The 15,763-nt window shown below is 39.8% G+C and overlaps 1 protein-coding gene across 20 annotated transcripts in view; it reads right to left on the bottom strand.

The window, feature by feature from the left end:
• Positions 1 to 15,763, bottom strand: part of mark3a (MAP/microtubule affinity-regulating kinase 3a) — a 45,796-nt gene that overhangs the window by 27,072 nt on the left and 2,961 nt on the right. For all 20 annotated transcript variants that reach the window (XM_026152308.1, XM_026152311.1, XM_026152309.1 and 17 more), the window contains exons 2-5: positions 12,895 to 13,080; positions 11,977 to 12,030; positions 3,642 to 3,690; positions 1,989 to 2,054 (exon numbers count right to left, since the gene is read on the bottom strand). In XM_026152308.1, coding sequence (XP_026008093.1) covers positions 1,989 to 2,054; positions 3,642 to 3,690; positions 11,977 to 12,030; positions 12,895 to 13,080 — 355 coding nt within the window. The remainder of the gene's footprint in view (positions 1 to 1,988; positions 2,055 to 3,641; positions 3,691 to 11,976; positions 12,031 to 12,894; positions 13,081 to 15,763) is intronic.

Here is a 15,763-nt window from a genome sequence, read left to right on the forward strand (position 1 = left end):
TGAGGAACTGTAGCAGCTGACCGTGTGAACAAGACCATAATCCCAAATTCACCTACAGAAACATTTTAATCTCCTTCATTCTTGATAAATCTTGTTCACTAAGGTTTTTTCTCTTGTCTTAGCTGAAGCTAATCTAAGAGCAAGTTAGTCTTAGCTTTTAAAGGATGCTTTTCCAACAAAGTCATTTATCCAGTGAACAACTGAAACTAATGTTTACTTTAGTGGAAGACAAAATGTTCAAATCGCAAACATGCAACACTGTAGGAACTTTCAGACATGCAGTGTCCCACAGAGCTGATGGTAGCTGACCAACATGTTTTTCCTGCTCTGACTCGTCTCCTGTGTGTTGAGTGGATTTGTTCATTTTCCGCATGGATGTCACTTATGTCACTATGTTTCAACGTTTGGGGAGTAGCTTTAAACTTGTGCCACAATTCTTCAAAAATGTTGCTTTTCTGGCTCTGGGGAGGCCAATCCATGACTGATCGTGTCCCACTGTGTGTTTTTCTATCCAGATGTGCTTTTACTGCACTGGCACAGTTCTTATGATCACTGTCATCCTAAAAAATGAAGCCATTGCCAATCAGATGCTTTCCAGATGGCACTATGTGGTGGATTAAAATCTGACAGTATTCTTTTGAATTCATAATTACATCAATTTTACAAGATCCTTAACACCACTGGCTGAAATGCAGCCCCAAATCATGACACAGCCTCCGCCGTGTTTTATACATGACAAAAAAGGCACAATGCACACCATGCCGAGATATGCCACATTTGTCTGATAGCTCTATTTTATGCTGATCCAACTGTGTTATGATTGTCATTTTTCATAGATTCAGCAAAAGAGTGTTTTGGTGACAGGCTGCTAGTAACAAAGTGCCTGAAAATAAAAGACCAATAGAAAGCTTAGAGAACTATTCCTGAAGACAACCTTTAAAACAAATTACAAAAAAAGTCCTTGGAAGCAAAATATATAGACATGAATGAGGGTTCAAGACTTTTTCCACATTACTGTATACTTCGTGCAGAAGTCAGGTTAAAGCTCAGGCTATGGTATAAAACTGTTGTTGAGCTCTTTGTACAAGTAATCTTGTTCCTTTTTTCCCCTTTCAGCTACAAGTGCAGTTTGCAGATGATATGCTGCTCCAAAGATATATTAATTATTAACATGCACATTTATCACATTGGGCATTAATAAATTATTCTCGGGAGCAGCACAGAGAGCAGATTTCTACCAACTATGTGGTCTTGAGTGCAGCAGCTGTTAGTGGAGTTGTTTTTCACATTATTTATTTTCATGGGGGTCTAGGAAATTCTTAAAGTTCTTGGCATTATAAAACCATAACATTTGTTTAAAACCAAAATTTATTATGCAATTATATTTACTAAATGGCTGCCTGGGGGTGTAATAGTACATGGTTCATATTTACTTACATTTTGAGGATGCGTTCAAATCTGACCAGTTCGAAGTATAAAATAAATTACAACAACCATAACAAACTCTTAATCAACTTCAAAGAATCCATTAAAACCAGAACTGCAATGTCAGCTTTAACACAGCACAAAGTCACAGGACCTCGCACTTTCTTCGCTATCACAGAGAAACTTTATTGGAATTGCCGGTGGACAAAGTGAGTGGGGGCTCGTTGCTCGTGTTCAGAGTGAGCACCACATGGCGACCAGTCGACTGAGCCATAGAGTGTGAGCACAGAACTTGCAAGTTCTGGCATTTCCATTTCACCATGTTGTGAGTTAAAGTGTCGTGCAAAATAAAAACCACACAGCATCTGCCAGCTGTCAAGACAGAACCTCGACTTCAGGCAAATATCATCCAGGAGTTCGAGCACGGCAACATAAAGGGACTTCTGCAGCCAAACTCTTGAACCAAATGTTGCACTTACAGCTACTGTTACAATCCTAATGGTTGTAATTCACAAGTTTGACATGTTGGAGATACTTTGCTAACCACTGCATCTATGTCTCACCTCCACTGGCGTACTCCATTACCAGGTAGAGCGTCCTCTCGGTCTCAATAACTTCAAAAAGCTTGACTGCAGGAGGGAGAGAAAGAGAGAGAGAGAGGAATTATAAATTCAATTATGTCAAAAGACGAGAGAGATCCAGACAGAGGCAGTAATGAATTCATGCTCATGAACACGGAAAAATTGTTTCCAAACACACACCCCGAGTGAGTCGAAGAAAAAGTGAAGTCACGTGGAACTGTGCGTGTCGTGACCATGTAAGCACATCATAGTTGAGCTGAGCAGCACTCGGTATTTACTGTACAGTCCAAATTCTTTTTTCTTTCTTTTTCCCCCTCCCTTCCTTCTTTTACTGCAGTAGCTCACCGATATAAAGGACTGTGACGAGCAGCTGAGAGCTGCACTGCTAAATATAGACAAGGTGGGATGAAAAACAAAGGGAATGCAGGAGGGGAGAGAGAGTTTATGGGCTGGTGATAGCATTTACTATCACTCTGATAATTACTATTATACTTTTGTAGAGGAACTCAAGCAGAGAGGACATGGGGAAAAAACAAAACAACAAAAAACCAAACAAACAGGAAATTCACATTTCAAGAACAAAATGCACCGTGGCAGACTTCTCTAATCTGTTTCATGACAAATAAATTTGTCAGATTTTACTAGTATATACTTATATGGTCATAGTACATATAAGTGCACTTTCATGCCTAGAAACATTACCAGAGTTGAGGGGAATACAAAGAAAGGAGAGGAAAGGAAAAAAAAAGAAATCCAAAAACTTAAATTTCCCCCCATTAAAAATCATCTGCTACACTGGCAACATCTGTATTTCCTCTAAAACGTACATATAAATAAAGTCATCATCAATAGGACTTTTGGTAAGCTTTATAATACCTGAGGATAAAATATTTTTCTTACATTTTTTTGGAATAATAATTCATGAAGATAAAATATAATATTAATTATTCATTTCAGTACAAAAGCTTTCCTGTGGCTACACATTCCATAGTCAGGCGCTCCACAGCTAAGGTTTGTTTGTAATGTAGGTTCCTTGTTGTTGCTGTGGTTTGGCGTTTGTTGGCATTTTTGGCTCTCGCAGACGACTCAGTGTTTCCAGCGTTCATTATGGCTCCGAGCAGCATGCGCTCTCTTGTTTACCGATCATACTCCGATTCCAAAACAAAGCGGGACAAACGGTCCTCCAGTTTCAGCCTCAATTACCGGCAGTTAACAGCAGATGAAGGTAGTAAAGTCTGAATGTCATCTGGGACAGCTTCCTGTTTTATAGTTTCTCTTTCACAAGCATTTTATAAAATGCCAAGAATGCAGGCTTCGACCTTGTTACTGAAAATGTTCCTGGTACTTTAGATGGCTTGTTACATGTATGCTACAAATCCATCTGCTCAAATCTCCTGACTTCTTTTATGTTTCAGTTCATGTAGAAGTAAAAAGTTTAACGAGTCATATCTAGTTAGATAGATACTTTATTGATCCTACAAGGGAAATTAAAGCAATGACAAAATGCATAGCAGGAACTTGTTGTTTCATGTCCACCAACAGAAAGGTCCAAAGGTTGAACCTGCATGTCAGTCGTCCTCGTCATTATAAAGCTCATATACTTAAAATTCTTATTTCTAAACAAGATGCACTTACCTATATTGGGATGATTCAAGATCTTCATTATTCTAACTTCTCTGAAGAGCTGAAAATTAGAAAAATTCAGAGTTTAGACTTCAGCATATAGTCTACTGAGCAACAAAGCACATTATTCAACCTCAGAAGATAAAAACCACAATAATAAAAGCTGCTGTATGTCTTTGAGCACTGAGCACTTTCATGAAGGAGTCAGCATGAAGTCAGACTATCCCAGTGGACTGTGTGAGTTAACCTGTCCCTTTTCTTCATGACAAAACAACTTCAAAGCAAAGAAAACAGAGGCTTCATGTCAAAGTGTTTCAGTGCAAATGCTTTTTTTAAGAAATATTTTTAGATAGCAGGCTACAGACATGCCATGTCATTACACAGGCGCAGGAGATAAACACATTCTGAATAAACTTTGAAAAACATTTGCAATGTTTTTCCTCGGCTGATTGCTTTGGGGAGGCAGGAGGTTTTACATGAACCAATCAAAAGCTTCCATGCAACCTGTCCAACTGCAGTCACAGACTGCCTGTCTTATTTCAGAGAGCGTAGCACTTGTTTGGGAGCTTTTGCTACACTTGCAGTAGGCTAAGGAGTTCTCAACAACACAAGTAAGCCATCTTGTCTTCTACCTGTCTTTACTCAACGTTATGCTGTGTGCAATGCTCCACCCCCCCGACACACACACACACACACACACACACACACACACACACGACAACAGCATTAGAGTTAAATCATGACGACAAACTAGTGGAACTACATGATTATTTGGGCATAGGTTTAAGAGATGTGGCTCACTGGTTTTGTTCATATAGTGAGGGGTGAAAAACTCCGAAAGCCCCCCCAAACTGTGCATTAATACATTTTTAAGAACACATTCTCAAAATGTGTGACCATTCTTAATATATTAAGACTTTTTAAAACTATTATTAACACTGCTTTCCTGAGTGCTAACATGGCATTTCAAGCTCTGGTCTCTACTAAACATCCTCAGCATATTTGTCAAAGAAATGTGGTCATTATGTCGCTGCTGCTGACACAGTGACAGGATTACAGGAAATTCTGCAACATAGTGGTGGTTTCAGAGCCACTGACGGGCAAAGGTAATCTAAACTAAGTTCAACATGTGGTGTCAGATCTCCATCCCTCAGAAAAGGAAGACACTTAGCTGACATGCTTCCTCATTATGCTTCAGAGTGATCAGACAAGGAGATCTTTAGTGGCCAAAAATCCTTTTTAGTGTTTCGCTTTAGGAGGCATAAAGAGCACCACATGGGATTTATTATTGAGCTGCTGAAAACTACACCTCACTTTCTTCTCTTCCATAAAAATATAAAACAAGGTATCAATCTTTCATGAGGCAGGAGAAGTCCCAATGTGCTGGTTCGCTTGCTGACAAACAGATCTTGGACAGCCCGAAAACACAAAAAGTCTTCAATCAAATGAAGTAGTACATGTTTCAGGAAAGATTTATCCACTGCGTTTAGATTTTTTGGCTAAAAAGTGGAAACCTATAAAACATTCATTACATAAAACTGTCATCTTTTCCATAAATGAAGAAATGTTTCAGCAGCACCATAAAGGATCCTTTATAGCATCACTTTTGCTGAAAATTCAGAGAGGCAATGAAACATGAAATATGAACCAGGAAGTCCAGTTTGAAAACTGTAAGGTGGCAAAACATGGTGCACTGTATCAATGACACCTATTGCATAGTTACCCATAGCAGCAGAAATTGTGACTGTAAAAATACATCATTCAGTCATTACAGTTTCTGCCACAGATGATCACTTCTGCATCACAAGTCTAATATTTATCCAGTTGTTGAATAATTGACTATTATTAATCCTCTTAGTTCACAGAAAATGTAAACGCTCCAAGTACGGCTTTGTTAGAACTTCCCCTACAAGATTTCTTGGTTTTCCTTTCATACCTTGGATAATAAGATCTGAAATATTAATAAAGGTTTCTCACAGGTGACTACAGAGTAGGTTCACTAATTATTTACATCTAAAAGGATTCGCTCTTTTTTGTCAGATTTCGGAAAGAATACATTCTATTATCAACTCTGCATCCCCTATACTTAAAAACAAAACAAACAAACAAAAACAAACGATTAACAGTAATTTTAAATGTTCAGATCATGTAGAGAATTCCAGCTGTGGGCAGTTGTTGACTTGGATAATAAGTTTCATGTAATTCCTTGCTCAGAGACTGAAGGGAATATTATGAACTCCAGTTAGTGAGGCCTTAAGGAGTTTTTTTATTTTTTGAGAAGCCCCCCCAAAAATAAAAAAATTAAAAGACAGAAAAACGAACTGATGCAGGAGTTGTCTGGCCTCTGACAAAGATGACGAGAGGAAGAGGAGCACTGGAGTGAGCTTGAGGTCTCCTCACTGTCATTACACCCTGATCTGCCCGTCATTATACTCAAAATACTCTCCTGAGCTCTCTGAAAGTACAGGGGAATAAATCTAAGCTGGTTTTCTGTGTGACAGTGGAAACCTCTTCACTGCAGCTCAGAGAGGAACTCTTTCCTTCTTACTGAAGAGAAGCTGCTGCAGCTTTGAACAACCTCATCAGCGACAGAGAAGCATCTCAATTTATCTTTTCTGTGTAACTTTGTGAAGACTTCGGTACAAACTGTGCTGTCCTATATAGCATATACAAGCCTTCTGAAACTTGGGTGGGTTCTAAACACAACACGCCAACAAGTACATGGGAATACTTTGTCAGGTATGTTACGCAGTAAACAGAATTAGTGGAAAAACTCTGGAGAGACGGGGCTGATTCACCACATAATACAGCTATTAGGTCGAGGACTCAAACCTGCTGGTGATCCAGTCATGCCGCTGCAATAATGCACAGCTGTCCTGATTACGCAATCCATCTTATGATCTATACAAGGAACCTTTAGGCCACATGACACACAATTCGAGGGTGAAGTCACACCTAAAACTAGTTTTTGTCAGACTACATTTTTAGTTGCTGCATTTTTCTGTTTAGATTGAAACAGCCTCAATTAAAACAGATCTGAGGCCTGTAAACAAAATCTCACGGGTGCTACATTAGATCATTTACTGGATGTTTTCTTTATAAACTCTCATCCCACCAGGTTAGACGCTTTGAGCTGAGTCATATCAAATCAGATTACAGCCCCTGCAACTTCAGCTAAGAACGATGGATGTCTGTGCACTTTTTGAGGTAATCGACCCCGGCTGTTTACTTCAGCTAAGAGAAAATATATCCCGACGGCAGTTTTACTTTACTGTGTTTTGTTAAGTTCACCTCCTCAGTGGGCTTATTTTGTCCCTTCAAAGCTCCACGGTTATTGTTTTCATCCGGGCAAACAAATCAACCTGAAGGAATAACACTATGGTTCAAATTAATGGCTACTATCACACCATGTTTATGAGATTCAGAGAAGTCACCAGTGGTAAAAACAAACTTGAACGCTGGCTTCTCCAATTCTCTTTCCTTAGTCTCCATATAAAAGAAGGACGTAACAAACCAGTGGCTTATGTTGCGGTGGCTAAGTGCCATTTTTTAAAGATTTAAAGTCAGCATTTTGGTCGTCACCATGTTGGTTCCTGGAGCCACGTGTGACCATATTTGGACATGAGTGTATAGTGTTAGGTTATTATTAAAATGAGCTGTATCTGTAGATGAAGTTTGGATCTACAAAAAAATGGTTGATAAGTCTAGCTTCGCCCTTAAAACTATGTTTTAACATGGGAGTCTTTTGGTTCAATTTTGGAGCTACTTTTGAAAAACTTTTACTTTTTGTTTCCATTTTAAATGGTAAATGACCCCAAAGTGCTTTACACTACATTCAGTCATCCACACATTCACACACTGGTGATGGCAAGCTACATTGTAGCCACAGCTGCCCTGGGGCGCACTGACAGAGGCGAGGCTGTCGGACACTGGCGCCACCGGGCCCTCTGACCACCACCAGTAGGCAACGGGTGAAGTGTCCTGCCCAAGGACAAGACCGGAACCGGAAACCTTCCGATTACAAGACAAACTGCCAACTCTTGAGCCACGATTGCCCCATTTTAACAGCTCCCAACATCTAAAACTATGTAAACACTTAAGTGACTAAGATAGTTTTCTTGAGGATTGAAAACCTACAAATAAAACAATACTGGGGAAAAAAAAAAAAAACTTTCTCCCCAGTAACTTTTTGAAGGCACTTCTTTCTCTTAAAAAAAATGACATTTCTTACTTTTTTGATATTATGAGGTTTTGTTGTCAATGTCTTATGTGAACCAGTTTGATTCATACATTTGGCTCAAATTCTTTTACATCCAACTGATTCTTCTTCAGTGCCAGTAACTAAGTCTTACTGACAGCTCAGGAAAAATTTCATGGAAAAAACGTCATGTTAAAAGCTTTTAATAACAATCCTCCAACCACTAAAGGCAAAAACAAACCTGACACTGGACGTTGTCACAGACTAAGCTTCTTACCAACACTGTTTACATTTAATCAAGACTTCCAAGCATCATACTCCCACCCTGACCCCTGACAAGGATAACAAGACCACCACAGCAGGTTGAATCAGGACAGAAAGACAAGAACAGAGCGGGAAGCTGGAAGCAGTTTGCCAGGAGCCGGTGACAGATGTGAATGTCGACTCATCTCCGCCAAACTATTAAGAACAGAGGCTGAAAATAAACATTTAGGCTTCAGAGACGATACACCCCCTCCACCCCCACCGCTATCAGCCTCTCGCCAAGTCTTTCAGTTACATAAGAGGTCAGGACACAGCGGTGCTGGCTCTGATGCAGGTTGGCTGTTTCACCAGCACCAGCTCAAAGGTAAGACTTGTGCAAAGAAAAATAGAAGAGATCCAGACATTCAAAACCCATCTGAACCGAAAAACGTCATCACATTGACAAACTTGGAGCTGTGCGATGACAGTCGGCTGTTAAAATACTCAAGAGATTCAGCTGGCATTTTTGGATATTTTTCTCATGATCAACAAAGCCAATGAAAAGACCCACCCCCTTTAATCTTCATCCAGGCTGTCTGTGGCTCTGTGCCCATTGGTTACTACTGCAGAAGTAAACACTTAAAAAACACATAACTTTACTCTAATAAGCAAGTCCACAAAAACCATAACAAATTACATTAAATAACACTCATTTTCACAACTAAAATGCATCTCTTTAGCAGTGGATTCGTCTTTGTGGCATTTTGTAATGTCATTGATAACATGCTCTCACATTCAGGAACTTTATTTTTCAGTCCGTGTATTTGATTAAGTTATCGGATGTTAGCAGTTCTTGAAAGAAACTCACTTATGACTCATCTACTGAAAAGAAGGAGCTGCGAAATAAAACTGCTGCGACTACAGCACAGGTGATGAGGATGTAACAGTACTTTTAGATGGATAGTCTTCAGGTTCCTGTCAGATGGACCGAGTCAGTTCTGAGATTAATGATGATGCTCCATTTAAATCATCCTCTGGATTTTTAAAGAAATACCACTGAACTTTTACAGATACCTCCAACAGAGGTGCATTTTAAATGCAAATTTCTGGAGCAAAGTGCAACAAATCAGCTACAAAGTTGACACCATATTCTACTCTTTGTGATGTCCTTCTGTGCAAATGCAGGCACAGTGCAGGGCAGGGGTGGGCAACTCCAGGCCTCAAGGGCCGGTGTCCTGCAGGTTTTAGATGTGTCCTTCATCCAACACAGCTGATTTAAAAGGCTAAATTACCTCCTCAACATGTCTTGAAGTTCTCCAGAGGCCTGGTAATGAACTAATCATTTGATTCAGGTGTGGTGATCCAGGGTGAGATCTAAAACCTGCAGGACACCGGCTCTTGAGGTCTGGAGTTCGACACCCATGGTGTAGGCAATAATCCAAACAAGTCAGGGTCATGTGCCTTTTCCACCCTTTTCCCAGCGTTGTTCCTTAAAACATCGGTATGATTTTTTTGTGTGATATAAAAGTGTTATAGTGAATATCATTACCATAACAATGGCATGTAATTACACTCCCTACAGTACATGACCAGACAAGCCCAGGCATGTCTGACAGGAAGATCTGGGCATTAGCCTAGGATGACTTTTAGCTCCTAAAAATGAACTACTTCAGCAACCTCCAACAGAGCACAGTACTTATAATTAAAGTTAACAAATTAGTTGTGTAGTACGACTATACAACAGAGGATATTCTGGCTCTTATGAAAGCCAGATATATTTATTAAAAAACAAAACAAACAAAAAAAACAATAACACCTTGATGACACACACACTGGCCAGTGACATAAACATGTACTGCGTTTCTTAGTGCTCACCTAGATCCCTGCTCGCTTGCTGCCAAAGAAACAGCCATCTGTTTCTGTAGGTGGTGTTAAGTCTAATGATCCACTAGGTTTTACTGTTTTTGAAGGATTGGTTAAAACAAACAAACAAACAAAAAAAATACAATAATTACCTTTTCAAAGCCCTCATCTTATGCAGTTGTGAGCTGGTTTACAAGTGTGGTTACAACACAGTGGCTTAGTTTAGCTTAAGGACCAAAAGGAGAAAACAGCTACCCTTGCAACTACCAGGCCTGCTATGGCTCAATTAAATATATTCTAATTGTCTAATACATTAAAAGAAAAAAAAAGGTCCTGTTAGCATGGAGCTGGCAGGAACCAGCATCTCCCCCATCCTCATTCTTTATGCTAAGTTATTGTATAAATGGCTGAGCTTCAAGTTTGCCAAAAGAGTTAGGGTTAGGCCAAAAATGACTCCTTTAACAGGAGTGGTCCTCCTTATTATGAATCTTGCTGGATTCATTTCTCACGCAATTACTGCTCCAATTATCTAGGCCAAGTCAGGATTTCCTTTAACTCTAAAACTCAAAATCAACAACAACAAAAAAAAGTGGGAAAAAAACGAGACAGTTAGCCTATAAATGGCATCAGGTGACAGGAATGAGAACATTTAATGTGTCAGTCATGAAAAGACTTTAAAAAGCCTTTAAATGTGGCTTCTTTTCCCAGCTCGTTCCAATTGCTTAAAATAAACAGTAAAAAAATAAATAAATCTAAATCTCTTGTGGAACAGTAGGAAAAATAACTTGACAAGCACCTAAAAGAGTTTTTATTCTTGAGTGTGACAAAGCAGTAACCTAAAAACAACAAGGATTGCCAACAAAAGCCTCACGCTTTGTGTTTCTGTGAACAGCGCTGTCATGACTCAGTGTTTTTCTGTCAACGTAGTGTCACAGCCAACGCCAAAGGGCCCGGGCCTCTGAGATACAAAGGCCGCAATCAATGGAGCTTTGGAAAAACTGATGGAAAACCACTGGCCGACTGCTGAGAGGGATGAGGGAGAGAGGAGCCGAGCAGCAGGGTCCAGCTCAACATCAACACCCGACATCATAAGCGTCACCACCAGCTGCAGCCGCATTGCTCCGCTTCATCCCCTCTTATCTGTCTAACGATGGGGGAGAAAAAAGAAAAAAGGGCCTCGGGAGCTGCAGCAGAGTCGATATCGTTCCGACTTCCCCGAAACCACTTCCAGGCCCAGAGACAGAACCAAAACTCACGGCGGCACAGATCAAAACGACCACGCACACACATTTCTACTGCTAACGATTAGAAACAAAAAAGGAAAAGGACAAACACTGCAACGGGCAGCTCACTCTCAACTCGCTGACTTCAAACTGTAAAGTTAGACTGCCATTCACTAAACTGCAAAAAAAAAAAAAAAAAAAAAAAAAAGGCATTCACCCTCAGTCTGTGAAATTTGCATTTTAAAAGAAAGCCCACTTCCTGATTTGGTTGATTTAACAAGGAAAACCAAACCGTGGCTCCCAAGTTCCATGACAACCATGCAACATGAACTGGGAAAAGGTAGCGGGAGGAAAAAACAAACAAACAAACAAACAAAAAAGACCAAACTATTTTTGTTTCCAACACATCAGGAAAACCACCATCTAAAAACCTTCAAATGGGACAAATCTACAGCTATATCTTATAAGCCTGTTAAAACAGTTCCACTAAGAATTCTTCAAGCAAATTCAAAATCAAAGAAAACAAGCCTCAACAAACCATACAATCCCTTTTTAAAGGCCTCAGTCTGAAACATGTATCAGGCAACTTGGAACAAAGTGATCTTTACTGCAGCAAAAGCCTTATACCTAATCATAAAAAGAAGCTCCTAATTCACCCCAGGAAGCTCTATGGAGAACATAGCTCAGTCTCAGAATGCCCTGCTTCCCATTTACACAATTAATACGCAATCTGTTGTGCTTCATGAATTAGTAAATGAGTTCTGCCACATTATAACAGGAGAGAGAGAGAGAGAGAGAAAGGGAAGGAGGGGTAAATTACCTTCTGAAGGCTGTTTGGGTTCAGCTGTGTCTTGTCTATTATTTTAATTGCCACCTGTAGAGAGGGAAAAAATAGAAAGTTAGCTAAGTGGCAAATAATAGCAGAGGAGAAGTGTGGCACAGAGGAAGAGGAACATGGCACCGAAAACAAAAACCAAAAACGAGAAAGAAAAGAGCTGAGAAAAGGAACGTGATGCTGATGTTTTTCCAAACTGCCATTTTAAGACTTGAAAACTAAACAGGGAGGGTTATAAAATAGTTTCAACATCCTCTTTGAGTTAAAAATATGTCTAAATGCACCTGCCAAATTATTATCTACAGAACAGAGAGGACAAAGGCAGCAGAGACGCTTCCTTTCCTTAAATGTCACAGGCTGCATTAAGAAGACGCTTGCCCTTTCTCCTCATCAATTATGAACAAATCAAATGTTCAGCTGCTACACACTGCACTGAAAACAACCATTACTGCCTACAAGATTTACAGCGATGAATGGGTTGGTGTACAAAGCTGGCAGCACTGTTTTTATGTTCCAATAACATACACATTTATGAAAAATGCATTTCAAGGCTCTAAATTGTAAAAACTAAAGCTAAAAGCAGTATTATAAATCAGGATCAATCTAACTGAAAAACAGGCAAGCAAAATTACAAATCTGACCAGACATTCAATGTTAGTGCTTGACAGTTTGTGAGACACTGCCACACACAAACACACACACAGGTCACCATCAAAGAGGAACTGAGATACAAATTAGGTGTGAGCTCAGCAAAGACATCCAGCTCCTTAACCGCAGCTATTTCGCAGCGTGAGGGAGAAGCAAACAGTGATAAAAACTTTTTTATCTGTAAAGCTTTGTACTGTTTTGGATCCTTTCTTAAAGAGAGAGAACAAAAATAGTCAGCATCACTGTACATCTTACCTCTCTGCCGGTGAGCATGTGTCGGGCCAGTTTGACCTTGGCAAAGTTGCCCTTGCCAATGGTTTTGAGCAGCCGGTAGTTGCCTACGTGGGGCTGCTGCGGCTCCTCGGAGCTGCGGGCCGGACGCACGCCCGTCCGGCCTGAGCGTGTGCTGATCTCCTGACGGCCATTGCTGTGAGAGGTGTGCTGTGGAAAAGGCACAATGTTAGACAAGCACTGGCTGTTGAATGGCTCTTATGTGTTGCAACATCTACTTGTAATCAATGGTGACTCATGTTGACCTGCTGTGGCACCTCGGCTCAGCAGGAAAAAAACACTACTGATATTTATAGTTCTGATGCACACAAAGAAAGTAAGCTTTTCTTCCAGCGGCCACAGATGGCTGATAAACTCTGTGCTTATCCCAGCAGTTTCAGAGTTTCATCAACCAAACATCCAAAAGTACAGATATTCCCATGAATATTATTATTATTATTATTATTATTATATTAGCTGAACAAGATCCAGCTAAATAATGTTAGTCAAATATTGTCCCACTAAATACTGTTTATATTGAAGTGACATTAGAACCCATTAATCGCATTTTTCAAAAAAGAAATCAATTTCAACCGTCACTAAAATGTGTAATATTATGGACCATGCACAAAGCCAAATGTGGATAATGCCAGCACCACTAACGGTCTCTCCTTACAGGTTTAAGTCCACATAAGTGCACTGAACAGGTTTATGCATCACCATGTTTGAGTGCTTGCATGCTACGTTTATTCGAAAAGCCTATTTTCATTTTCTGGTTGCAGCAAACCTGCCTTCCCCCACATTTTTCCACTGGTGCATAGCAAACACCACTACTTGCTTTCCTTTTAGATGCTTCTTTAAACCAACTTAATTATTGCATTTTCTCCAAAACTATGAAATATGAACATCATGATCAGTTTTAAATAATGTCAATATGGATAGAATATGTTGAAATCATAATTAGATTCATGTAAAGTTTGTAAATTGTGAGCATGACAAGGCTGTTAGTTATAATTTGGTATTAAGAGATGAACATAACAGTCACTTGGCTTCTTGTTTATGTGGCCAAGAATTTCAGGGCCACTTAATCAAGTCCTTGGACACAGATTTATTTGTTATTGTTTTGGGGAGGGTGGGCAAGGGGTAGAAGCTGCTAAACTACCCATTAATTCACTGTTAGAGATATTGTTCCAATGCAGTGCTTTGTCACATGCTTACAGAATGTCCTTATCAATCAACTAAAACTGAAAAAAGTAGCATATCCTTTGATGGGCATACAACAGTTCCATTAACATAAGGGTCCTTCTCACAGTGCTACCACAGCACCAGTGGTAGAAACTACAGAGAGGAATCTGAAAACCAACAACGTCTCCTTGCAACTTCTTTTTAAAACAGTTTAAACAATATGCACACCAATATTTGGCGTTTTCTGCTAACTAGCTGAAGCTAACCCTTGATACCCTGAAAAGTGTTCCTTTTTCTTGCCAATGTTTTCACCTGGTCAAAGTTTCATGTCAGGACTTTGAGGCTAGCAAAAGAGAGATGTCATGGAAAACACAGCACATGTGGGTGGGGGGAGGCAATAATGGTGGTTTCTACCGCTCAGTCTGCTGGCGATTACATACAACAACCACACAAAGCTCTGCATATGCTCTGAGCGCAATTGATCAACTAGTCATTTAATTCCAGTCGACTTCTTTCTTCATACATTTTCATTCTAATAAATGTTTTGGGTTAACAAGGTGCCATCTCAAACCTGCGAACTGCCACTTTAAAAACAGAAGTGAGGTGATGGAGAAACGTGCCTCTACACACATTTCCTGATTCTGTATGAGCACGCTGAGCTGTCGAGTACAAAGTGGAGAGGGGTTCACAGTGTTAGATTAAAAAAAAAAAGTGGTGATAAAACACAATAATGACATTAATTGCACAGAGATGGGACCTTCTCCTTGGTTAGAGGCTACACCAGATTACACATGCGGCAGCATCATGATGTGTGCCCTGTAAGCATTAGGATTACAGGGCAAATTGTAAGTGTTCCACAAACAATTTATAGTCTTAATGAAAAAGAAAATTTAAATTATTTTATTCACATTGCTCATTTTAAAGCAGAGCCGCTGTATGTATCACAAACAGACAATGTTATGACAGCAATTTAAAAAAATTCTACAATACTTTTTAAACAAAATAATCTCATCAGTCTTGCAGGAATAAGTAATCACAGGCCACTTTATAAGGTACACTTGTGAAATATAAAATAATCTAGCCAAATCGAAATTCTGCTTTTATGAAGCGGTGACTTCCTGTTTTTGTTGAGATTGGCAGATTAAACTTTGTTTTAATTATTCAGGTTGTAGTAGCATGTAGTGGCTAACTGGACTACACTGCACCAAGCTTTTAAGATTTTGCAACAGTAAAACTTTGGATAACCACATTTCTGCTCGGGATACTTCTGGAACGCAGCAAACAAACAGAAAACCTAACACACTCTCCCCCGCATCGTTATCATGTAATCAAAGAGAAACTGCACAGCCTTGTGATTTTGAGGTGGTGTACTCTGACAGCACAGCTGATAGATGGATCAATTCTTGGGTGCTGTGCCCAAAAACTGGAACAACAATCTGGCAGATACTAAGTGTGGCCTCAGTATCGACCACCTTACCAAAGCCTCATTAAGGGTAGTGATGCACTCTGCCCCACCCGGTTCTCCCCATCCCCTACAGTCCCTAACCTGGCTGACCCCATTCACTAAGCAGACAAAAGAAAGAGACACTGATAAAGTGGGAAATTAAACAGACGTGTAGTTGCTGCAAAATTAAACATTTAAGAAACTGTGCACAGATTGCACCTCATA

The sequence above is a fragment of the Astatotilapia calliptera genome, chromosome 19 (genome assembly GCF_900246225.1).
Source record: "Astatotilapia calliptera chromosome 19, fAstCal1.2, whole genome shotgun sequence".
Classification (NCBI taxonomy): domain Eukaryota; kingdom Metazoa; phylum Chordata; class Actinopteri; order Cichliformes; family Cichlidae; genus Astatotilapia; species Astatotilapia calliptera.